Raw genomic sequence first — 25,761 nt, forward strand, 5'->3', positions numbered from 1 at the left:
GGGCTGGGAGTGCGCCGCTGTCCGATGCCTGATGGAATCGTGTCTGTCCACCCAGGTTTAATCATTGACGCTTTTGGGGAGCTGCGAGACCAGCAGGAACAAGTCAAGGAGGACATGGAGGTGAGTCCCGGAGCCCCTTGCGGCCTCTGTGATGCCCGCAATGCGCCAGCTGTGCCAGGCGCCGGGGACCCGGGCTGGTGCCCGGGAATAGACGCCCCCCCCCCCTGCCTGCGGGCGACCCGCCCCGGCAGGTCCTTCCACGGCGCGCGGATTGGTGGGTTGGTGGCTGCTGAGCCCTGGGCAGGAGGAGCCCCTGGGGCCTCAGAGCTGGCGTCTGTTCCTCTTGGGGGTGAGGAGCTTCCTAAGGAGGGTTTCCAAGTGGGCGCCTAAGATTGAAGCCAGGATGGGGGCGGGGAGGCAGGGCAGTTTAGGAGACCCCCAGGCTCACCCCGAAGAGCGCCTCCAGGGCCCCAGTCTCTCCCACAATGAGCGGGCCCAGCCCCTTGACGTGAGATTCTCCCAGAGTGGGAGATGCCCCCCCACTCCTCCACACCAGGCGCTGATGTCTGCCCTCCTTTAGAGAAGTACATGCTCATTTTTCTCTTGGAGGTGGAAGTGACCCAGGGTGAAACGACAGCTGGCTGGCGGTGGGCTGCAGAGGAAGGCAGGCGTGGAGGCCAGGAGCTGGTTTGGGGGATGCGTGTGACTTACAGCTCCCGGGAGACACATTTTTAACTAGGAGTGAAGTTAACTAGGAGTGAAGACGGGAAGGATCTAGAGACTTGGCAAGACTAGGGGCAGGGAAGGAGCATTTCCTAGGAGCACGTTGGGGCCTTTGCTAAGTGAAAAAGTCACCCATGGCCTGGGGACCAGCAGGATCCGGGCAGGACTCGGCTGGGCTGGAAGGACTCGAGGCAGCCCAGGCAGGACACGCAGCCCTCACCAGGCGGATGGGGGCTCGTCTCCCACAGAAGCAGTGGTGGTGTCACTGCACAGCCTGGAGGTGGCCGAGGAAGAGCCGCTTCCACCAAGCCTTAGGCGCCAGTGATCTCCTGAAGGGGCCTTGAGGGGTGTCGAGACATGGCTGTTGAAGGCGGGCTCTCCCTCCCCGCTCCCCACCAGTCCGTACTAGGAAGAATTTTCTCAGCCCGCCTGGATCACCTTGATCCGGGTCCCGGAATCTAGAGCGTCAAACATATCTCAGATGGTATTAAAGCACTTGTCATTTGCACACTTGTCATCTGGAGTCACCCGGGACCGTGATACCGAGTTCACTCCAGTCCCTGCTGTTAAGGGGCAGGATGTCCTGAAGTAACTCTGCGGAGTCTTATGGGCCCCACCCCCTACTCCAGCTTTCTGGACCCTACACCATACTCCAGCGACTGGAAACTACAACTCCCAGCAGCACCAGGAAGAGAGCTGCGAGGACCCAAGGGCGGAGCTAGCAAGAATTCTGGGATATTTGGGGGATAAATAGGGCTCAATTGCATCTCTCTCGGTCTCTCTCGCTGGGGAAATGACTCTCCTGCCCAGGTGACTTGGTGTGTTCAGTCAGCCCAGCCGTAAGGTATTCCACTTACTTTTTTTTTATTTCCATCTGCTCTCTTTCCCTGGGTTGTTTCTCCTTTTGTAAATCAACCGGTTACTGGCCCTTTCTTGTGAGGCCCACAGACAGGCGGCTGGGTCCACTCTGGGCTGCCCTGTAACACTACCTCTGACATTCAAGTGATACGTGGAGGGAGCGTTCCGCGCAGGCACCACGTTTGTGATTCCGTGGACCGTCCACGCCTTCCAGCTGCTGCCCCTGAGGCATGTTAACCTCCAGAGGACACGGCTGTGGTGACCATAACGTTTCCTCATATTCATGTGCTCGCACGGCCTTGCTGGAGGATCTCTTACATCTATTGAGAGAATCAACTAGATGAGGTTTGCTTTTGCTGGGTTCTCCTGAGATCTAACACGTGAACGTCTGGCTTCGTCTCCTAGACCAAGTGCTTCATCTGTGGGATAGGCAACGACTACTTCGACACGGTGCCGCACGGCTTTGAAACCCACACGCTACAGGAACACAACTTGGCCAATTACCTGTGAGTGTGCCTGTCCCGACTGTCGCCTCTGCCCAGCCCACCAACCTCCCGGGTTCTCAGACTTGAGAGCAAGAGACACCAGCTTCTTTCTGCTTTGTAACGAGGCCCAGCCCTCCAAGTCCTCTTCTGTTTTTAAAGATGGATTGATTGATGCATGCGGAACTGGGGTGCAGGCCAGAGGTGTGGGGGTGAGAGGTTCACCAGAGACAGAGTGGGGACATGACAAAGTCCACTGCTGAGGGGAGCAGCGGGGAGACAGGAGGGGTCTGCTGCGCCCAGGGGGTCCCTCCCTGGCCTGGGGGCAGCCCTGGGGCTGCATTGTGTTTTTCACACTGACTGTTAATCCGTTGAGCGGCCCAGAAGGGGCGTCTTTTTGATCCATAGATACCTAGCTGTCGCTTGAGACTAGCCAGGGCTGTAGTTCATGAAATATTATGCCGAGTCTGTTTCTGGCATGATTTTAATATCAAACAGAAGAAATTGAGAGCAGCGTCACAGAACAGCCGTGGGCTTTGACACGTGCAGCTGTGTGACATTAGACAAGTCACTTAACCTTTAGATCCCTCCACACGGGTGGCAGCTCCTGTCCCACGAGTGGGTGAATACGGAATCATGGCAGGAGGGGTCCGGCACTGAGCCTGGCAGAGAGCAGCTCCCCAGTCACAGCGTGGCCTGAGCACCCATTTCAGCGCCTTTGAAAATGCGGTTCCAGAGACGCTCACGTTTTGGGTCCCTGGGACAGTTTTTGCCTTGGAGTTTTGACTCGTCCCTTGCTCTGCCCACAGCGTGAGGCGTTAGAGCCCAACAGGAGCAAAGCTGTCTGTTACCCACACTCAGTTTCTGATCAGTCTCTTTCTGTATCGGTAGGTTTTTCCTGATGTATCTTATAAACAAAGACGAAACGGAGCACACGGGACAGGTGGGTAACAGTGCTGCACACGGCCTGCGGAAAGGTGGTAGCAGGGAGCTCGCACGCTGGCGCGGGGTGTGTGCCTTGCATAGCGAAGGGTGCAGTCATGGTGTCTTCACGCCCAATTCCTGTTCTCCTGGGTGCCAGAAAAAGAAAAATGACAGTGTTGCAGGAATAATAGCTCATCTTAGCTGACCGTGCAGTGCCGGTGCGTAATGATGACAGTGCGCTTGATTATGGCATCAGATGGTAGGAGATTTCAAGTGCAGCCCAGGGCACAGCGGCCAGACACGGGTGGGGCAAAATGGGGATGGGTGCAGCAGGCACAGGTGTCAGGTCTGACGCCGCACGCACAGCGCACGTGGTCCGCCACCAGCGCTACTTCAGTGGAAATGAAGAGACGAAATGTCTGTGGTCCTTCTGCTACGTGGGTTCTCGCACCACAGCTCTTCATCTGTATTCATTCGAAGCCTGTAACTAATACCGGCACACTGTTAGGAGTCTTCAGAATCCTGTATCTCAGGGTTTTTGCCATCACTGCATTTGGGTGAGGCGCGGGCTCGTTACCTGTTTACTACTAGAAGTAAGCAAGGTCTGGTGATGCTGTGAAGACTCAGAATGGGCGTGCACTAGCGTGTGAGTGCACAGTGACACCCAGGCAATGCCACAGCGTCGTCTTTGGCTTCTTCCCAACTTGTGTTTTGTGGCAGCTCAGACACCGTGGGAACACACAATGCTGACGTGTTTCCTTTACCTTCACAGGAATCGTACGTCTGGAAGATGTATCAGGAAAGATGCTGGGAGTTTTTCCCAGCAGGAGATTGTTTCCGGAAACAGTATGAAGACCAGCTAAATTAGACCCAAACCCAGGTCACCACTGAACACCAAACCCCCCTCCTCCCTCTCCCTGTCACTTCTCTCTCTCCTCCTCGCCCGTCCTCTCCCGGAAACATCCGATTGGGTGAACTGCCAGAGGCACGTGCTCCCGGGGGCGTTGCAGCTGTTTCTGGAGATCTGACTCTGCTTCCCCCCACTCCCCACCTTGTGCATTTTCTTTGAATAAAGACTGAAGAATAATCTGAATCCACGCACAGACAAAATAGGAACTCTGGCAAGAACCATTCTGGACATGCCTTGTCATCATAAGGACCGACAGATCTCCTCCCCAGACCGATGGACTCCTGGAGCTGCGGGACATTCACAGAGAAGCGTGACAGCCACACTCATCGGCCTCTTTAGTTCACCATCCTGAAAGGAACTCTCCTGATGGGTCACAGAGCACTGTAGCACTTACAGATTGCAGTGGACACCAGTTACGAAGGGAAATAGTGCCTTACTATATGTGGGTTGAGCTATGCAGAAGATATGTGCATGGAATACATCTTTATTTTCTTTATGTCGACTTTCTTTTTCTTAGCTAGGTTGATCTTGTGTTATTTTCTTTATTTTTCTCGGTGGGGGAGGGTAAGAAGTGCTGTTGTGTGCACTTTTATAAAATGGCGGTACCCCGGCCCGGGGCAAGAGGAAGCTCTTCTCACTCTGCTGAGTTCACATTTACTCTCCCCACGTGCTCCGCTCTTCTTTTGCTGATGCTCTGATGCAACATCGCAACTTTATGAAATCTTTGTATGAAAACAAGACTGCAGAAAATACACTTTCAAAAGAAATAACTCACTGCATGTTTATTATGCAAGTTTCAATGAACAAAGAAAACCTTCAGAAGCAAGTTGATCAACGTGAGAGAACTTTCATGATTATTATCTTCATAGTAATAAAGTGTTGTGGGCTTAACTGTATATTTGGAGCCCGTGCCATCCGCCAACAATGTGACACATTACGAACTTGGCAGTAGTTTTGGGTTGTTCTCTTCCTTTCGGCCACCTGTGATCAGTTGTTGATTAAGGACTTCTCGTCAGGCCATTTTTTAATATCAAAGCTGAAGCAATACCCATTCAGGGATTTCATCAGTTGCATCGAGAAACACGGATGATGACATCCATCACTCCATTTTGAGTCCTTTTAAATGCAATGCTAATCTTTACAAATAAAAGTCAGATTCAGAATGGAAGCAAGGTCATTTTGCAAACATTGGAGCTCTTTTATTACAAGTCTGCTTGTTAATTTTAGAATTGTAAAACTGCTCTGATTAAACTATTTAACTTTCTCACCTTCCTCCGTCTCCAATTCACTCATAACTGAGATGTGTTTCAGAAACCTTCACCTTTTAACTTGAGGGGGGTCTTGGGCAATGTAGGCGCCACCCCAAAGATTTGACCATCATCATGTTATCTTTGCAGCTAAGCAACTTGCTGCAATGAGGATGATGGAACCTTGAGTTACCGGAAATTTTAAATCACCTTTGCCCCGCCCCTGTCACTTTCTGTCTCAAGGAGATCCCGATTTCTTGGAGACCTTTTCCTCACCCAGGGCAAGTTCATTATTCCATAATCAGAGATACCCGTTTTCTATCTCAATAGGGGAGAGAATCGGTACTCTGGTAAGTGGCAGGTTGAGCAATCCCTCACTCGTTGGACATTGTAGGGACTCTGCTGGGTGCCATTTTTCAACATGTCTGCACAACATCACTCCTATGGAACCTAGATCTGGTCACTATCCTTGGGCACCATTTCTATTTGTGTGATGGAATCAACTTGGCTCCCCCTTGGGAATGACCAAGACAGCTCAGGGAGTGATATGTTCTGAGGAATGAAGTGCATCAGGTCAAGCTCGTAACAACAACATGCTCCCCTTTCCCACTCAGCACGGCAGAGGAAGCCTCTAGTGTAAAATTGGATAGATTCAGATCCACTGGCTCTAATGCCTGGGTCAGAGTTGGCGTGAGGCAGCATGGGTAGGCGGTGATCTGTTCCCAGTTGGCGCCGGGGTTTAGCAGGCTTCTTGACCTCCTGCCTGAAGGTCGGGTCATGAGAGCCTGGGAGGTGGCAGGAGCGCTCCGGGCGGACAGAAGAGACTGAGCTTGAGAAGGAAGCTTCCCCCCTCAGGCATCGGTGTACAGAAGCACGGTCACCCCTCGGAGTCCCCCCACCCCCACTCGTTGGCCTTGTCATTGGCCCGCAGTTAGAGGAGGGCACCCTGTCGAAAGGCGGGGCCCTAACTTTATCGCCATTGTCAATGCTCCTGGGAAGTTTAAGAGGATCTCAAACACAATGAGGCTCTCCACGCCTCTGCTTGTACTCGGGCTTCCTTGAGCCAAGGAATGGAATCCTTTACAAAGGTAGAATACAAACATCAAAACATTCACAAAGGTGCGTTCTTTCTATAGATCTGCCTCAACACTCCGTTTTTCTGCTGTTCTCAGTTCATTTTTTCCTCTTCGTTTTTTCTCTCTGAAAATGTGCTGATCCTACTCTGGAAACTTAGAATCAGAGCTGAAGTTAATAGATCTCCAAATATAATAAGCATCATTTATTGCTCATGTCAGGAGGCTACTCACTCTTACCCCATAAAGAACCAGTTAAAAGCCACACTGGGATGGTTCGTGAGTGACTCAGCAGTGGGAGAACACAGGACTACACTGGTGAAGGAAAAGTAGTGAAGAAATCACCTAAAATTCTAAAAATAAGTCATATTGTAATGGATGTGCTTTCTGCCTGGCTGTGAAAGCCTATTTGTAAGAATTACACTTTTATCCCCACCATCTTCCTTACATAGGGAAAAGTCCCTATTTCTTAAGATCCACTTTTCTGGGTGAATAGTAAGGTCCCCAATTGCTGGATGGAGAGTTGGGTGACTGTCAGTGTGGTGAGTGCCTGGTTTTCTTTCAGTACAGTAAAATAAAAGAGAACCTTCAAAATGTTTATTTACTGCATTTAACCAAATCTGAAATGCATGTATACTTGACCTAGAAACAGGCTTTGATAGCTAGACAGTCCCAAAATCATCTCATACATATCTCCCTGCCATGCAGAGGATGACCCCCGTTACGTTCCTGGTAATACTTCTGCTCAGCACTCGGAAATATCTGTTGCCAAAGCTGGAAAAATACCCCAATCTTGACGAGGATGAGCATGGCACTTGGGTTTTTAACGACCAGAAGTATGAAGAGCATTTCTACAGGGGCCGAGGTCTGAACTCACCATGCCATCTAAAATCAGGGCATGCTATTTCAGTGTGCGGCTGATGTATTCAGCAGCTAGTGAGTGTTCCCTGAAACAGCAACTACGGTGCACAATGTGGTACAGAAGCAGTAAGCGCCAGTATGATTTAGTTGTCTGTGCAACATCTGAGGTCTAGAACACCCGAGCTGGAAAGGATTTGAACAATCTTGTTTCAGATGAAGCCCTCTAGGCTGTCCAAATGGCTTAACTGAAGTCACTGTGTTGATTAGAACTGACGCTTTCTCCAAGAAGCGAGGATTCTTCTTAAATCTTTTCCCTATTATGGCCACACTGGTTGGAAAATACTAGGTTCTTTGTAACTTTGCAAAGTGAAACAGGAAAACATGTAGTCAAAAAAGGCTTGATGAAACAGCATCAGTTCTCGCCTGAGTGTACCTCGATGATAAAGGAGTTCTGGAAGGGATTGTCAAATGAATAGCCAACTTGAATATGCACCATTGAGCACAGCGATTTCTAAATAAAGAAACCAAATGTCAATTTTTGCTTAAGACAGCAAAGAAAGTTACTATTTTGTTTTAGTATCTGCCTTCTTCCTTGATAAAATTCTATAGATTCCATTTTTTTAAAGCTATGGAGAGATTGTGTTATTTTGGCTAAAATAATCCAGTCCAGTTGCGATACTACCATGATGAAGATAATTTTGGTTCATGTTTTCTTCTTAAAGACTTTTGATCTCATCACTTAATGAAAGGTTTTAGGGATCAAAGAATCCTACATGTAATTTTCCACAAAATTATCTTGCTATATGAACTCTCCATTTGCATTAAGCATTGCTAAATGGACCTTGAATTTTTGTTTTCAGACTCAAGTATTCTTATAGATTTATGACTGGTTAACACCACTGGCTAGTACCACTAGCTATTATGAAGTGTAATGGCCCTTACATGAATAACAGAGAGGCAGAAACTTTATAGTGCTGATAATTATTTAAAAAACCACCACAGCTAAAAGTTATTGCACGTCATAATTTGAATTTCCTGCAGTTTTGAGCCTAATGTTGAAAAATGTATTAAAATTGGGTAGACTTAATCTCCTATGTAAATTTGAAAATAGACAAAGGCAGATGGGATGTTAAGAATAAAAATATAGATAGGCCTAAAATAATCATTCCTTTTGGCAGAAAGAAAGTAGTTCTCTGCTTAATCTTTTCATATCATGACCAAGTTCAAGTCCCTCCTACATATAATAAAGACGAAAGAAACCTTGGCAAACTAGTTTAAACTTATAAAAGTTCATAGTCAGGTGATTTTCAGTTTGTCCTTAATTTCTACATACACAGTAGAAAAATAATTGCTTTAGCAATTTTTTCGTCAGGGGGAAAATTAGTAGGAACGCTTATTTTGTTTAAAAGTAAAAATACAGTAAGACTGCCCACATATACAAATGTCATGAAGCTTTAGAGTAGGCTGAGGCGAAATGTTCCATGCAGAAAAATACTTTCCACCCCAAAGTAGGCAGTATGGTTAAAAAAAAAAAAAGGAATCACTTGCTAGTTATCCTGGCTTGCCTCTGTGTGGACTCATCTTAGCCTGGTTCCCTAGAATGTGGCCTGAAGCAGGGACTGAAGTGATCAGATCAGGTGCAAGGAGGCAGCCATGTGGCGCGGCGCAGCTGAGTCAGACAACAGGCACCATGGCAAGCAGAGGCCGCAGCCCTAACCCCTGCTCCAGGGCCCGGGAGGGGCGGCCAGCGGTCTGTGGGCATGTCCACGGTGGGCTGGGAGTTCACGAGACCCCCGCCAGGAGAAACTGGCCTGGCGGTCAATCCACAGCAGTCAGGACCGGGAAGGAATTCGTCACTCCGCTCTCCTGTTTCCCCTTCGTTCAGCTCAACTCGGGTCCCACCTGCCTGCACCTGTTGCCTTGACTCATCTGGGGCCCAGGAGCTGACTCCCTGTATCTGCCACCTTAAAGCGTCCCCAGAAGACTGTTCCACACGCTTCACTTATGTAAAATAGTAGCAACTACCCAAAATAAAACACAGGGAAAATGATTAAAAACACGGGCTTTATTTTTACATGAACAGAACACACACACAAATGTGATTGTCTCAATAGATGTGGAAAAAAGCATTTGATAAAAGCCAGCACGCTTCTATTATTCAACACTTTTTTTTTAAAGATTTATTTATTCATTCATATAGAACTGGGGTACAGGCCAGAGATGCGGAGGGTGAGAGGATTCACCAGAGACTGAGCGGGGAGCAGAACAGGCAGATGGACGAAGTACACTGCTGAGGGGAGCAGCGGGCGGGTCAGGAGAGGTCTGCTGTGCCCTGTGGGCCACTTCCGGGGCAGGCAGGGATTGAACTCATGCGGAAGTGGTTTCAGCTTCTTAGTGCTGTGCTTTAACCCACTGTGCCACCAGGGAGGGCCTATTCAATACTCTTAACTAGCGAGAAATAGAGAGGAGCTCTCTCAACCAGGTAACACCCCAAAATTCACTGTAAGACTCCAAAGTGAACATGGTTAACAGTGAAAAACAAAATGCTTTTCCCCTCCAAGCATCAAGAACAAAACAAGCAAACAAAAAAATAGGTGTTTCTTGACTTTCCTAGAACTGGGGGTTCTGCTCAGGGAAACTAGGCAGGGAAAGGAAATAGAAGGCGAGGAGAAAAGGAAGAAGAAACAGTACCTGTACCCACAGCAGGTGTGTGTCGTCACACAGGCACAGCTATCATCTGCCTGTCTGTCAATCATCTGTCTTTCTCTATCTCCAATTCCACACCAGCACCCCGAATTTTACTCTAGTGTTCCCGCTTCCATATTCGCACTCTTTTTCAATATTTAGAAAATTACACCCTTTTGCCCTAAACATTTTCTAGTTGGGTCAAGAATCCCTCCGTGGAGGGCCAGTATTTCACTGCCATGTCATCCTCCACTCGGTCACTCTCCTCACTAGACCCAGGTCTTGGAACCTTCACCAGTCTGCTCTTCCCTCGGCAGCTTCGGACACTTGTCTGGCCACCCAGCCAGGTCCCTTTCCTCCATCCTGGACACTGGCCTCGCCGCTCTCAGCCCTCGTTGGGTCACTGAATTCACCTCATTCCTCCACAAAGATGTGCTCCTTCCCTCACCAGGCTGCCACTCTGCCTGTCCTTGCTTGGATGCCTCACCTAGTAAGTTTGAGACCACATTAGTTACAAGAACGAATGAAGGAACATAGGGAGGATAGGACCTTTGCTCTCAGACTATCCCTAACTCCTTGAAAATTCATCAAGAATATTTCATGAATCGACATTTCCATTGCTGATATCTCCATGAGGTGATCACGTTTATATCTTGTGAACCAAAAACCCTAGTACAAGCTACATACCAACAGTGTCTATGTACACAGCACACAGACACTAGTTTTCACAGAAGCGCGATCTATAATAGCTAGACAAGTAGGAAAAATATCCATCAACAGTTCAGTAAATGAGTCAATTTTGTATTTATGTGCTTTGGTCAATTCTGGAATACTATACACCCATGAAAACAAATGAACTGCAACAATGGGGGGACTTTCACAGATGAGTGGAGGAAAACAAGTCCAAAACCAATAGATGCTGTTGATGTCAAGAAATCAAAGGCACCTAGGTTAAGGTCACCTTGAAGGAAGGGGAACTTCATGGTTGAGGCTGACTTGAAATGCAAATAAGGCTGCATTTGTTGGTCTTGTGGCCAGCACACCTTTATTTGAAGCCAAAAAACACCAATTTCTCTAGACTAAAGATGAGGACTAAGTGGCAGTAAGCTCTAACCATCTTCGTCTCTCTCCCCTTTGTGCAATCCCACCCCAGGGCGCTGGGGCTTTTCAGGGTAAGGCACAACCGAGCCAACTGGGTCAGGGATCTGGTAGAATGTGCCATCATAGTGAGGCTGTTTCAATCTTGGTAGGAAAACTTGACAACCTCATTAACACCCCTGGAAAAAGCAGCATCACAGCCGGGGAAGCAATTGAGCTGAGCTGAAGACTCACAGCTTCCATTAGCGCCGAGTTTGGGGCAGGAGGCCTCCCTGGGATGCCACAGAGGAGGTGAGCAGCCACACCAGTGAAGCGCTTCTGCAGCCGCGTTTATGCCGCTGCTGGCCTGCATCAGCACAGCCCGTCTGCCCCCACTGTGATGTCATACACCGGTGTCTCACCAGGTTGAGGTGCTACCTTGAAGGTGGTGCACCAGAATTTTCTTCTTTCCCTGTTCATATCTTGGAACTTGTCTGAAGGGGCTTCACTTCATGGGGCTTCCTATAAGCATGGCTTCCTTTTCTGTTTTTGTCCTTTTATCCTGTAACAAACACCATGATGGTGCCTGGTGTTGGATACCGTGAGGGCTAATCCATCCCTCAGGGAGAGCTGGGCATCACCTGCAGGGTATCCATTCCTTCTAATGCCTTTTTGCCTATGTTGACTTTAGGGTCTGAATTTGGCTTGCCAATGGAGACAGTCTCAATAGCAAGCGTTGCCTTCTCTCTTCAGCGGTGTCTGGGTTGCTCAGCAGATGCACCATCGAACCATCCATCTAAGGACCAGAGAAAAGCCAGACTTACTTGCCTGGTTGGTCGCTGAAGATTGTTAATATGCTGAACCTTTCGATCCAGGCTGTATTTCACAGTCCAGCGCCTAACAAACAAGAGCATAATAGCCTTAACTGTGTGGCACGAGGCTGTCCAGAATGTTAATATGGCCGTCACCACTTCATCTGTCTGCTCATTCATTATTCATTTAACAGAGAGTTACAAAATAGCTTGATTTTCATTTGCCAGACACTAAAATCAGTACTCACAACACAGGGATAGAAGAGTTCAATGTGGCACATTTCTTAATCTTTTAAAATCTGTTTGCTTTTCTATAGAATGAAGAAAACAATGTTTTAACTCCCTGCATTGGCATGAGAGTTAAAGGACATAAGCCGCCCAACATCACTGTGGGCCTGAACAATGCTAAAAAATCCTCTTGTATCATCTGTAATAGCCTACTCATGCTTGAAGCATGTGGTAAATCAAACACCTTGAATTCCCTCTTGGCATTTCACTAGTTTTAGTAGATCAAAATATATCAAAATCTAATTGTGGCTACAGTTGCTGATTACACCATAGCATTCTTCACAATCAGTTGGGGCTGTGTTAAATTGTGGGTGCCTCAAGAAGTCATCTTCTTTTGATGCTGAAGAGTAAGTTTGTAGTCTTTTATATTCATTCATCAGGTTCTTTTTGCTCACTAAACATGGATTGCTTTTACAGTTTTCTTTATGTTCCTTGGACCTGCCTTCCACATAATTTCCATTCTCCACCTACCCGCTGTTTCCAAGTTAGTTATAAAGCATCTTATCCTTTTTAAAAAATATGTATTTATTTATGCACACAGAGCTGGGGTACAGGCCAGAGGTGCAGGGGCAGTGAGAGGATTCACCAGACACAAAGCGGGGAGCAGAACAGACCAACTGACAAAGTCCACTGCTGAGGGAAGCAGCGGAGAGACAAGAGAGGTCTGCCAGGCCATGAGGGTCACCTCCGGGGTGGGGATCGGGCTCGTACTGAAGCAGCTGTGGCAGCCTGCAGTGTTGTGTCCCCATCTGCCATGCCACCAGGAAGGGCCACATCTTATATTTTTAATGTTAATTTCCATCCCTTTAATGAGAATTTAAAGAAGGAAGTTGACCACATTCACGAACATATCGGTAGACCAGTGTTATGTGGGTACCTCCTAGAGGTCTCCCCATTCCCTTCTTTTTTTTCCCATTCCCCTTCTTAGTTTTCTTGTTATTGTCCACCTCAGCTTGAATGAATTTCCATGTCTTCTACTCCAGAACCGTGATGGTTATATACTTCTCCATCTCTACCAGAGCAAGAATCCTATGGTGACTTTATTCCTTATCATTAATGACTTTTCTTGAATTACAGCCAAATATATCTACAGTTAGCAACTAAATCCCAACAGATACATTCATACAAGTGTGACTTTAGCATAACCTTCTTTTTCCTATATTGTAACTTCTAAAACAAACTTCCTCAATTGCCTTTGCAATATCTTGAATAAGTCTCTCCCCCTCAATGTTTTATTTATCTTTGCTTCCCATGCTTCTTAAAGTTAATTAGATTGCCAGTGTTTCTTTCTGGTTTCTGTCCCATCAACTATTGATAACATACTGTCTTTGACCTGCCCTCACTGGAACATTCTCTCAGTGGGTGACCGACTGCCTTTCACTTTCTCATGTCCCACTGAAAGGGGATATTGACTTCACCAAGATTTCCAAAATGGATTAGAAGTAGCACAGATCCCTGGAAGACATTTCAAGTGATACACTTGAAAAGTTAAAGTTTTAGACTCTATAAACCACCTAATTGCCCCAACATCATACTTTCTTCCTGAAAATATCCTTAGAACGAGAAATCACCATTGCAGGAAGCTATACCTACGTGCTTGGAGTGAGTATGTGTGTCAATCATAACTAGCGCACACTTCTGTTAGCCTCTCCTCAGGTCACGCAGTGTTTCATTAACTTAACGAGTGAAAATCATTTTTTCTCTACAGATCTGATGATAAACCTCCTGTCGCTTACCGTGGGTGTGATTTTTGAACCAGAGCCAAATAATTGATTTCTGAAGACACCCTGTCTTTTAAATACCTGCCTGTTTTCCTTAATGTGGCTTTTTCTTGTTTTTCAAAGACACGATTAGCCACAGGTAATAAGTATATAAATCAACCCCTGCCTTCTAGGGCTTCACACATTTAAATGTAGACTCCAAATTGCTTTTGTCATACTGAAAGATATAAAAATACTCTCTTCAAATCACAGTCAAGCCACAGTCAAGTGCAGACAATGGTCTCTTGCATTGCCAGAGGAAATGATTACGTTCTGTCTTGTAAGGCAGTGTTCATCCCTCCACACATCCATCATGGAGGATTTGAAGTCACTAAAGGGGACTCAAAAACCAGGGCAGATCTATAGGCATCCGTGGGACCACTGCAGACGGATATTGTGCAGAAAGCAAATCCTCTCTACTCCCAAGATATCTCACCTCTATTTGACCTTGTAGTATATGCATCCATTCCTAACTCAAACCTCCCCTTAAATGGACTTTCTGGTATTTTAAATACAGTTCATAATATCTGGAGAATTTCACAATGCTCTTCGATGTAATTGGCAGCAGCTGGGATATCATTAAGTAGTGTTGGAAATCATTTTGAACTTTCCTTGTAAACTTCAGTTGCAGATGAGAGCTGTAGGCATGGGGGAGGACATGGGCATCGTGCTGTTTTTGGAATTAGATTAGAAGGAGACAATTACAAGAATTGCCTGTAGGTATGCCAGTTTCACCACTAGTGCGCTATTCCAAGCTTTATATCTCCAAGCAGACTTCTAGCACCCTGGGACTGCTGCCCAGTGGTGCCGTGCCAATGCGGTGACTCGTGCTTCTTGCCTTGAACCTCTCTGATGCTGCAGCATGAGATGTCTGAGCTTTCCCGTCCCCCAGGAGGTACTCAGATGAGGCCAGCTGAGTGTGCACCCAGAGGTCACTCTTGACTGCCAAGGACTACAGTCTTCAGATAAACACGACCTTAGACGTCCCTGGGGGAGCAGGACAGTTTGGATCCACCTATCAGGAAATTTCTCAGAAGCTGCTATGGTAAACAAAATGAAAAGACACCTGACTCAATGGGGAGAAATATTTGCCTAACATATATCTGATAAGGACTGATATCAAAGATCTGCAAAGAGCTAATACAAGTCATCAAAAACAAAAACAATAATGACTAAAAAGATGTTACTTCAAGGCAGAAATACAAATGGCCAACAGGTATATGGAAACTTGTTCAACATCACTTATAATCAGGGAAATTCAAATCAAAATCAAAATGAACTACCACCTCACTTCTATGAGAATGGCACCTATGGGGGGAAAAAAAAACAAACAGCTGGCAACAAGAGGTGATGGCGAGGATGTGGGGAGAAAAAGAAATCTCCTACACGGCTGGTGGGAGTGCAAGCTGGTCCAGCCACTATGGAAAGCTGTGTGGAGGATTCACAAGGTACTAAAAATGGAGCGTCCATACGATCCAGAGATTGTACTCGTATGGATCTTACCCTAAGGACACAAAAACAGTGATTTGAATGGAAACTGCATGTTTATATTTATTGCAACGTTATCTATAGTAGCTAAGATTTGGAAGGAGCCTACATGTTCCCAGGCAGGGGACTGGATTAAGATGTGGTGCGTACACGATGGAATACCACTCAGTGATCAAAAAGACACACTCATGCCACATGCTGCAACATGAATGGAGCTGGAAGAGATTTTTGTAAGTGAAACAAGTCAGAAGGGAAAAGAAAAATACTGAATGGTTCGCTTATATGTGGTCTATAAGGAAAATGAACACAGGGCCAGGAGAAAGAGAAAACTCGCAGGCAGACCACCGTTCTAAGGCACACCACAGGGGAGCGTGAGGGAGTCAGAACAGGGGAGGGAAGAGCTCAAGGGACAGCGGGACATTCCTGGGCACTGAGGTGGTGGGAAGAGAAGGGGGCGATGCCTGAGGGGAGAAATCCACCATTTTTAAAAAATGAAGTGATGTAAGAAAGTAAAAGTAAATAAATCCATTAAAAAGAGTCTTTGACCTGAAAGAGAGAGGGAGCGAGAGCCACAGGCTGGAGCCCTGGCACTGCAGCGATGCCCTTCGCGACAGACCCTGCCTTGTCTCCAGGGCCTTCGCTGTCTGTCTCCTCCTGGTCTCTCATGCCTGGCCCTTGATATGCACGCCCCGCTCACATGCAAATCCCTGCCCAGAAGACTCTGTCTCTGTCTCTGCTTTCAGGGGAACCTAGTTGTTTTGCCAATTTAAAAACTGTTCAGTTACATCAAGCGTCAACTTGGGCCTCTGACTACCAAGTCTCTCCTTCCAGGGAGAAAGCCTCCTTCTGTCTATGCATAGAAGAATTCACAGGGCTCCCCAGCTACCTAGACATGTTGCAAAACAAAAGCTTCACAAACGAAACATTTCCTAATGAAGAAAATCAGTAATTAGGGTAACATCTCCAGGGAGACCGGGAAGGGGTGGGGAGCAAGGAAAACGAAGTTAGCAAAGGCCTATTCAGACTTAGCGAGATAAGACAATTAGATGCAGTCAACTGAGCTGTGTGTCTGGGGGGGGGGCAGATTATCACGACTGAGAGATCAAAGCTCATTTATAAAGTAATTAAGTCTCGAGTGCTTTTGTGCCCCAAAGGAAATTATTATCTTTACATATTAATCTTTGCCTCCATGTTTCAAAAACTGGTTATGTCTAAGCCCAAAGGCAAGTTAGCCTTGAGTGGACATGGCCCAGCCACTTGGATTTGGGATGGAAACTCAGCAGCTGAACTGTGTGGCACCTTCGACCCGTCTGCCTCAGCAAAGCAGCAGGTGGGTAGGAAGAGAAAGGAAGCCTGGCCAGGCTCTGTGTAGGGGTTGAAGTGCAGTCCTCTTTGACCCAACTACGGCCTTGGTGATCGGTGTCTCTATTACCATGTCACAAACAAAAGGTCAGGGGCGCTTGGGGTCTCTGAGCTCAGATAAGCTCCCCTTTGAGGTGTGGGCAGCCAGGTGTCCGGCTGGCACAGCAGCTCAGCTCTAATTCTCCCTGCGGAAAGGTTGGTGGGGGGGCTTAGGGGCGTCCTGGTGTTTTCTATATTGCTGACACAGTGGCCCAGGTTTGTCTGTCGATCAGCAAAGTGTCTTTAAAGCTACAGATCGAGGTGTCATTGCAATATCAGGTTTCCTACAGGGAAAACAAATCAACACCCCAGCCAGGGTTCTTCCAGCCTCCTCTTCCCACCAGAGTCATAGCTTTCACGGACGCTTAAAGAGCTGGTGTTCTAGTTGACTGGCCAGAGCCTCTTAAACCGGTTTTATTTGAACACATGCCGGTTCCTGAGCGATGAATCAAGTCACAAGCGCTAGAAGTGAAGTTCCCGGATCCACATAGTTTGTGAATCTCAAAGTGGAAAACACCCCCAGTTCCTCAACGTTGCGCCCCTTCACCCCAGTCCACTGACCCTCCTCTTTCATGCCCTATGACTGAATTATAAATCGTGTTCAGTCACATACAAATGAAATTATTAATTCAAAAATTATTAAGGGGTGTTTACATGCTCAGGTGTGTATGGATACAGAGTACTAATGAAAGATAATAGCTAAAATTTACGTCGTCTAGGCTGTGTCTGGTACTGGTGTAGTAATGTATGGGTATATTACATATAAATGATTGTATATGTTATATAACATGCACAAGTACATGCCACATAACCTTACTTCTCATGTAACCCTTTCGTTTTTCAGACAAGGAGAGGAGGCAAATAGGGATGTCTGACTTCTAGACAGTAAGACATCCGGGGACAATTCACTCTGATGACGAATGCAGAGAGAAAGAAACTACCATGTAGTGTGATGTGCTGTCAGGGACGCATGGGGAAAGAGAGGTAGGAAGAAGGCAGGGGAGATTTATACCGTGGGGTGGCTGGGGAGGCTTCATCAAGCAGGCGACATCTGAGTGGCTCTGGAAATATGAAAAACAACTTTCCGATTAGAACAGGTAGGTGAGAAAAGAGTCATACAGTGTACGGCCATTTTATTCATAATTGGAAGCACCCAGAATGTCCTTCCGAAGATCCACGGATAAATAAACTGTGTACATTCAGATAATGAGCACTAAAAGGAAATGAGCTATCAGACCGTGAAAAGATGTGGAGGAACATCAAGGCATAATGTGGAGTGGAAGCGATCAATCTGAAAGGACTACTTACTCGATGATTCCGAAAATGTAGCGTAATATCGGGCAAAACCATGGAGACAGTGGTTACTGGGTGGCCAGGCGGACACAGTATGGACTTCAGGGCCCTGAAATGATACTGCAGTGGTGCACTGACCAATACACTTTCTGTTAAAACCCGTAAAATGTGCAGCGAAAAGAGGGAGCTTGTGCCTCATTCTTGTCAAGGAAAGCGCCAGGTCAGCAGGAAACCAAACCGATCTACACCTTTAGAGGAGATGTCTGGAACATGAGTAACTTGGATCTTTTCCAATTATTTTTCATCTTCAGTAGCTAGGATGCAATGTACGAAAAGCACACTTGCAAGTATTTTTCCTATTTTTGTCTCTGCGTCTACATATTTAACAGCTGTGCACCTTCGGGGGGAGGGGCAGGCGTTTGTCAACACACGTAATGAGACGTGACGAGTAGTTTGACTGGGTTTGGGTGCCTTGAAGATGTCAGTCGGGAGCCTGGCACTTTCCATACGTTGTTCTGCCATCTTGGGCTCTTCCCTCTGTTTAGGCGCAAGCACCCAGACTGCAGCGGCTGGAGCTACCCCAGCTGGGCCCTGAAATATCTGGAGGACGAAGAGAAAGCATGTCCGAGGGCCGCAGCTTCTCTTAGAACTGAAGAGATTTGTCCAAACTCTCTCACTAGGACTTTCCAGCCCTGAGCCAAGTCAACATTCACCAGAACCAGTTTCCAGTAGAGACAACAGTATACTCAGACCAACGAGGTCTCCTTTAAGATCGGGGGCTGGAGGTGGTGAGTGCATGGGGTGCCGGGGGTAGCTTGTCAGAACAAGAGTTGGGTCAAGGAGGGGAAGTCAAAGTGTGTGCTGTAAAGTAATTTATTGTGCTAATTAATTTTGCTCTTTTTTGGGGGGTTCAGCTTCTGTACTGCAAACTATATTTAATAAGCATCCATTAGTGATAGCAGTGGTGGTAACAGTGATCATCTCAATGCTGAGAATCTTTATTATTTATGCGTGCATTTTATGTGTATTCATTAAAATATCAGAATTAATTCTCCCAACTTTTTTCTGTGTAAACATGTTGAATATGTAGCATAAGTAGTGCACTTGATTTTTCCACCCTCGCAAAGTGTATGCTGACATTTTATGGGATAGTGAATTTTGAAATGGAGTTTGAAGGAAGGAAGATAGGAAGATTGTGTTGTAGTTAGAGAAAGGGGAAGTGTGAAACTCCCTGAAAAGTGACCTATTGGGATGGTTGAAGGCTCAGGGGTCAGAAAAGACTGGAGCATGACTAAGTGAAGGTGCTTAGGGTGTAGTTGGTGGAAGGTCTCAAGATATTCTTGAGACAAAAATTGCTCAGATGCCCAAAATCTAAGTTACTGAACTGTGAGAAATTAAAGCTGATTTTTTCATTTACATAGGTAACAAAGTTTCAGGTGGTTTGGAGATCTCACTTGACACAGATCAGTACTCAGAGGAAGTCAGCAGAATACATTAAGCAACAGAGTGACTGAGAGAAGACACATTACTCACATAGCTTCAAGGGGTGTCTGGTCCGGAGACTGTCAGCTTCTCATCTGTATATCCTGTATACAGCCCTTTTAAGATGGAAATACTGTCATCTGCTTCATAGATTATTACGAACATTCAATAAAACAATCCATGGAAATTGCTTACACAGTGCCTGGCATTTGTATCTGCTAAGAAATAGTGATTATTGTTTCATGCTTTCTAAATGCTTCTAGGAGAGGTTAACGTGCAGACATTAATCTTTTCCTTTCCACACCATCTGTTCCATCGCGTAACCCTTCATTTGGCGAGGTTCACCAGGCTAACCTCATGGTTCATTTTGTATCTCATTTACTTTTAATTTTATTCAATGCATCATTATAACAAGAAGTAACTCTACTCCAAGCATAATGTTTAAAAACACGTCTCTTATGCTCTGTCCGCTTTTCCAGCAATGTGCAGCCCAGTACACTTAACATCAGACCTCAGCTGGGGAAAAGCACGTCCATTGTGCTGCCATATTTCAATGATTAGAGTTTTCATCTTTTTATTTTTATTTGGGACCAAAATAAATGCATAAGTAAGTGAAGATGAAAACACAGCCCCCAGTAAATCTTATGTTACAATTCTGGGAATCTCATTACGAAGACAGGGCAGGGAAATGAGAGGAGTGTTTCATTCACGGGAAACACTGAATTTTAGGTCAGCTGGGCCCAACAGGGCCCAGGGCCCAGGGAGAGGTATTCAGGCCGTGGGGCCTTGTGGCCTTCAAGCAGGCCCAGTCTGTATTGTGTGCTACCCAGTGTCAATGCTGCACGAGCCCCATGCAAGTCATGAGCCAGGCTGGCTTCTGCATGACTCAAAACTTATATGGAAAGCTATGACTGCTACTTGGGGTTTATAGCTCACATTTAAAAGACCTGGGAGTCTAGGAAGAGAGTTGTCTTTCTGTCCTAGTACATCATAAAAGCGCCGCAGGGAGTCTTATTGATGAGAAGCATTCCTATCTGTAAAATTAGATACTGGCACTGGTTTGATTTTGCCAGCTTCTGTTTAGAGTATAGGATATGGTTCACATATATGCTCACAGAGGGTCTTTTACATGAGAAAATTCCATGATTTGGGACATGTAGCAAGGCATATTCTATCTTATTAAAAAAATATTTGTTTATGCATACAGAGCTGGGGTACAGGCCAGAGATGCTGGGGTACAGGCCAGAGATGCAGAGGGTGAGAGGATTCACCAGGGACAGACTGGGGTGCAGAACAGGCAGATCGATGAAGTACATTGCTGAGGGGAGCAGCGGGCGGGTCAGGAGAGGTCTGCTGCGCCCTGTGGGTCACTCCCTGGCCAGGGATTGAACTTTTGCTGCAGTAGCTTCATAGTCCTGTCTTTAACCTGTCTTGCCGCTGGGGAGGGCCCAGGAAGTATTCTTTCTAAAATAAGCCTTTCTAGAACTCCAGACTGTCAGCTATTTGAGTGGCTATTCCTTGGCGGATTAAGTTTCCATCAGTTAGTGGATATGCAGCCACAGAGTGTCCTCCCTGAGTTCACTGAATGTTAATTGCTTCATGTTTGGTTTCCAGGAGAATGGACTGTGAGGTTGTTGAAAGCTCCGTCACTGAAGGTCAAGAGTGTCAGCAGGTGTTGCTTACACTCCACCCTTCAGTCATCATCATCATTTGCCTTCTGAGAAAGAGAGAGTGCTCTTCTGGGTTCAGCTGCTAGTGATTGACACTTTCTTCAGCAGGTTTCAAAAATACAACTCACCTGTGTTCCCATAGTAACAGGAAATCACTGCTTGCTCATTGTGGCGGTAGTGATGTTCCCTGTAGCCTCCTTGGGTGCTGAGTGAAGGAGAACGGGGCAGTCCGCTACGACACTGAGGTAGGTCTTTCAGGTCTCAAGGCAAGATTGGCTAAGTTGAGAAGGATTATGCATTCCACGAGTCCCCAGGTTTGGTGATCAGTAGCCTCCAGCCACAGGAGCTGAACCCTACTCTCCACACGCACCCTCTTTCTCGAGAGGCATTTGCCCAATTTCCTCTCTAATGTCAGTTTCCTTCCTGACACTTCTGAAGGCCAAGGAGACCTGGCATTGAGTTCATTCTGTTTGAATCCAGCTCTGTCACCCACCCATGAAGGGTCCTCAGTCAAGATCTCTACTGGATGGCAGTGGTGGTTCCTACCCTCAGCCAGGGCTCAGGAGGTAGCAGTGAGGGACAGGACTGCACCTCCAGCGTGGTCTCTCAAGCAGCAGTTAGATGAGGCCACCCGCGGAGTGCGAGGTGGGAGGCCGGGATTTACCACAGAGTGCATTAAAAACATCATTAATGCAAAATTAATACAGAAGGTGTTTTAGAAGGGCCAAAGCGACCGTCTCACTTTAATAGCAGAGGCAATTCTCGTAAGTTCCCTTTGCTTGTTTTCTCAAGAAGAAAATGAAGAGTTGCCGGGATGACCCCATAGCAATCCTTCTTTACAAGCCACAAACAGAAACCGAGGATGGTTTCATTTCTTTCTTCTGAAATTGGGTCAGGGGTGGGTCTGTTCTGTGACAGGCTGTGCCTTTTCTTTTATTTCAAAAGACAGAAGACACCTGCCCTTGGGAGGTAAAGGAATTGCTTCTTGTTGGTTGAAAACGACAAGTTTGACGACAGGTGATAGGAAGCCTTGTCCTTCAGTGAACACTGGCGTGTATTTAGAGCAGCCTCTCTCAAGGTTGGAAGGGGGAGCAAGACTTCTGGCACTTATAAATTAATGGCAAAGCCCTTAAGAGCTGAGTGAGATTTTCAAAGCCACGTTATTCCGTTTACTATGTATTGGTTTTATTGTTTAAATGAACCCACACTGGTTTACAAGAGTGTTTCCAGAGCATAGGGTTACCAGATAGTGTTCACCTCACTGTAGATGCTTTAAGTACATAGTTTATATTACACATTTATATTTAATACATTATGATTCCTATCAAAAGTCAGACACCTGATTTCAACCTTTTGAATCCTGGTCGCTTTCACTAATTATAGCCAACAAAATGATCTCACTGGCCTTTTCAAAGCTTTTTCCTTCATTAAATACCTGTTATAATCTATAAGTTTGCTGAGACTTGAGAGGAGTAAGACTGATAAAACTCAAAATAAATAAGAAATTTTAAAAAGTAAATGTTATCTTTGTGAACAAACTAGTAGAATGAAGCAATTTTAAAGATCTCTTTTTTTTTTACTATTTTATGCACTTCACTTTAAATTTTATTTATGCATTATATATTGTTTGATTTTATATTTTAAATTTATTTTTATTCAAGAAAATAGTAGATCATTAGCTTCACTCATGATGGGGGTAGCTGAGGGTCGAGACAGGAGCCGAGGACTTTTGAATGTTGAGAGAGCTACATGGGTGTCAAGACACTTAGTGAAGCAAATCGTAAACCTTGCAAAAAATTCAACACTCTTATATGACACATTCTCTAACCAAGAAAAGGGTCTGTGCCACAGAAGGCAGCGTCAGGACGTCAGAACCGGGGAGGCTGATGCCATGGAAATCGAAGCTGTGGCGCGGAAAGTCAAGTTGCAGATGACGAAGATGACTGAGGCCAGATGGTGAGGAAGGAGGCGAGTTTGGATTCGGTGAATGAGTAGGGGTGCAAACATTAAGACTACAGAGATGGCTGAGCTCCTAGACTGTGGAATCAATGGGACGTGTGTGGGCCCGGGGAGAGCCACATCCAGCAAGAAGGGTCCTGTTGGGAACCCTTGGACAGCTGGTGCGCTGTGAGCGGCTCCCGCACCCATGACAAGTATAAGCACGAGATGAGCCATTTTCAGTCGAGATATCTCCTGTGAATGTCAGACCTGGGCCCACAATTCAGATCTCTAACCCTAGCCAAGGATTTTTTTTTTACTTTTCATGGGAGCCAATAATATCTTGTAGCTTGATTTTTCCCTCTAGGGTGTTGATAGATTGTCCCCTCCAGCATTCAACAACACATTCATGCTTAACAAGACAGAGTCCGAATTTTATCTCGGCATAGGGAACCATCAGCTAATCGTAAAAGCAAATAAATAAACAAGATGACAGTGATGATGATGATGACATTCTGGAAAACCCCAAGGAGCCAGCAACTGGGAGAGAATCAGAAATAAAGGCCACTGAAGTCAAAGTAGAGACTATTTGGGAAGAGAGGGCAGCTTTTTCAGGGCTCACGTTTTATCTATGTGTTCATTTCCTTCCACAACACGAAGGGATTCACTTTGGTCAGAAATCCCAAGTTTTTCTCAAATGATCAGGCTCATTGTTCATGCTTCCTCTCTATTGCTAAATGATGTGGTAAATTGACATTTCTGCAACAGCAGAGGAAAAAAAAAAGGCATTTGTTTTTGATGTGTGTGCTTCATTTTCATGCTCCAGGGCATAGATAACTTAGCAGTGACTTGAAATGAAAGAGAAAGCATTCAAAGTCATGTGGGGATTGGACGAGATCAGTGAATTTCAAGTTGTTTGCATGACTTTGGCAACAATTAATTTCCAATATCTTTATTTTCAAAGTTTGTTCTCCTAAGCTCGCAGGGTGTGGGCATTGAGTGGGTGTTTTATCAAGTAAACAGAGGTTAAATGACACTCCAGGCCAGGGCTCCTGAATTTGAATCACAGAGGTTTTTCCAATAGGCTGCCTGCCAGGGAAGAAAGAACTTTGTTTTGGGAGTTAGGGGGTCTGGCTCCTAGTTTTATGGTGCTTTTCTGCATACACTGTACTTATCCCTGGACTTTCACCTGAGGGCTGTCAGGTAGGATTATCAATTAAAGTGTTGCTAAGTGGATGCCAAGCTAGTTGAAGTGCTATGCCAAGCTAGTTGAAGTGCTTTGTGCATTTGCTCGTATGGGCCTGGGTTTCCTCTGCATCTCTCTAGATCATTCTATGGCACTAAAATACTGTAACTTAAGCTTTGTGACATTTGGGCTTCCTTAATCATTATGTCTCATCCTAGTGACAGCGTGGCATGTGCAATATAAATTGAGAAATCTTCCTGCCATTTTTGCTCATATAAGAACTCTGATTAAAGCAACCTCAATTAAAAAAAAATACATAGTTATGAGGAGAGTATACCAATACCAATGTAACAAAATTTATTTAACAAATTAACAGTTTTCAGCTAAATATCTGAGTCAGAACATATTATCTTGGTCTATTGAGCTTTATTTCTAATTAAAAAAATACCTAATGGTTTCTTTTATCGCTATGAGTTCTCTAGTAAGATAATAAGGGGAAAGCTTTACTTTCCACAAAAGCTTAAGAAATCCATACCAAGACCCTGCTGAATGGTGAGAGGTGGACTCTGTGACATTTTTGTTATTTTCATATCTATATCCTATTTTCAGTGGGATATCTTTTCAGAGATTAACTTTGTTCCTTTTTCTCCAATGAAAGAAAACCCACCCACTTCTCAAACATTGGTGCCGATCTGTGTTGGAATCCAGAACTGGACACACCTAAGAAAGGTAAGAGATCACTGACTTAGTTTTTATTAGCTGAGTAGGGCTGAACAATAATCTTGCTTGTGTAGGAAAAGGAGGTGCACTTAGATTCTTTGTGTTTGGAGTATTGAGAAGTAAGGGCCAACTCTAAACCATGGATTCCTGGGAGGGGGAGAGAGGAGGGACTGAGGAGGGGAGAAGAATGTGGTGAGCAGACCAGAGACTTGCAAGGTTGGTGAACACATCAGAAACAGTCTGAGTCCTCGAGAGAAAGCCAGCTTGTCCCCTGGAGGTGGCTGGCTCTGGCCATGGAAATCAAATTTGGCAAACTTGGAATACATTGGATTGTTTTAACATCAGAGAAGCGTGTGGATCATGCTGTAGAGAGCTCCTGAATGGACTGGGCAGATAATCCTTCACTACAGGTTGAGATCCTGTCAGTAAAGTGGACACAGGGCTGGAGATCTCACGAGGCTGCGAGTCAAACTCTGTGCTTGCCCTGTGTGAGTGGGGAGAATGCACCTTCCTCCCATTCCTCTCTCCCCTCTACCCTCCACCCTTGCTATCTTAACAATTCTTGGGGTCAGAACGACCTCTGACATTAGTGGTGGACTTTCTGATTGTGGTACAGATCAGGGCTTGAATCATGAGTTGAGAAATCATAAAAAAAGTGACTTTTTGGTAACTTGAGTTTGGGGAACAATTCACTCTACTTTTATGAGGAATGTGTATTCATTTAGAGAATGTGGAAACTGCAGAGACGCAGGAAAAGAAAAATCACACAGACTCCTGAACTCTATGAGAAATACTGCTAATATTTTGGTGTGACTATTCTCCCAAGAAAAGACTAATTTAATAGGGAGACTAAGTTCTAGGGACAACTGACTAGATATCTTTT

General features: G+C 45.7%; 1 protein-coding gene across 1 annotated transcript in view; it reads left to right on the forward strand.

Moving 5' to 3' along the window:
* Positions 1-5,157, forward strand: part of RYR2 (ryanodine receptor 2 (cardiac)) — a 385,785-nt gene extending 380,628 nt beyond the window's left edge. Inside the window, exons 104-107 of the mRNA XM_012730855.1 lie at positions 56-120; positions 1,987-2,087; positions 2,955-3,006; positions 3,760-5,157. Of these exons, the coding sequence (XP_012586309.1) occupies positions 56-120; positions 1,987-2,087; positions 2,955-3,006; positions 3,760-3,855 (314 nt within the window). The 3' untranslated portion in view covers positions 3,856-5,157. The remainder of the gene's footprint in view (positions 1-55; positions 121-1,986; positions 2,088-2,954; positions 3,007-3,759) is intronic.
* The last annotated feature ends 20,604 nt before the right edge of the window (positions 5,158-25,761 follow it).

The sequence above is a fragment of the Condylura cristata genome, unplaced genomic scaffold (genome assembly GCF_000260355.1).
Source record: "Condylura cristata isolate star-nosed mole 26May11 unplaced genomic scaffold, ConCri1.0 scaffold00029, whole genome shotgun sequence".
NCBI lineage: Eukaryota > Metazoa > Chordata > Mammalia > Eulipotyphla > Talpidae > Condylura > Condylura cristata.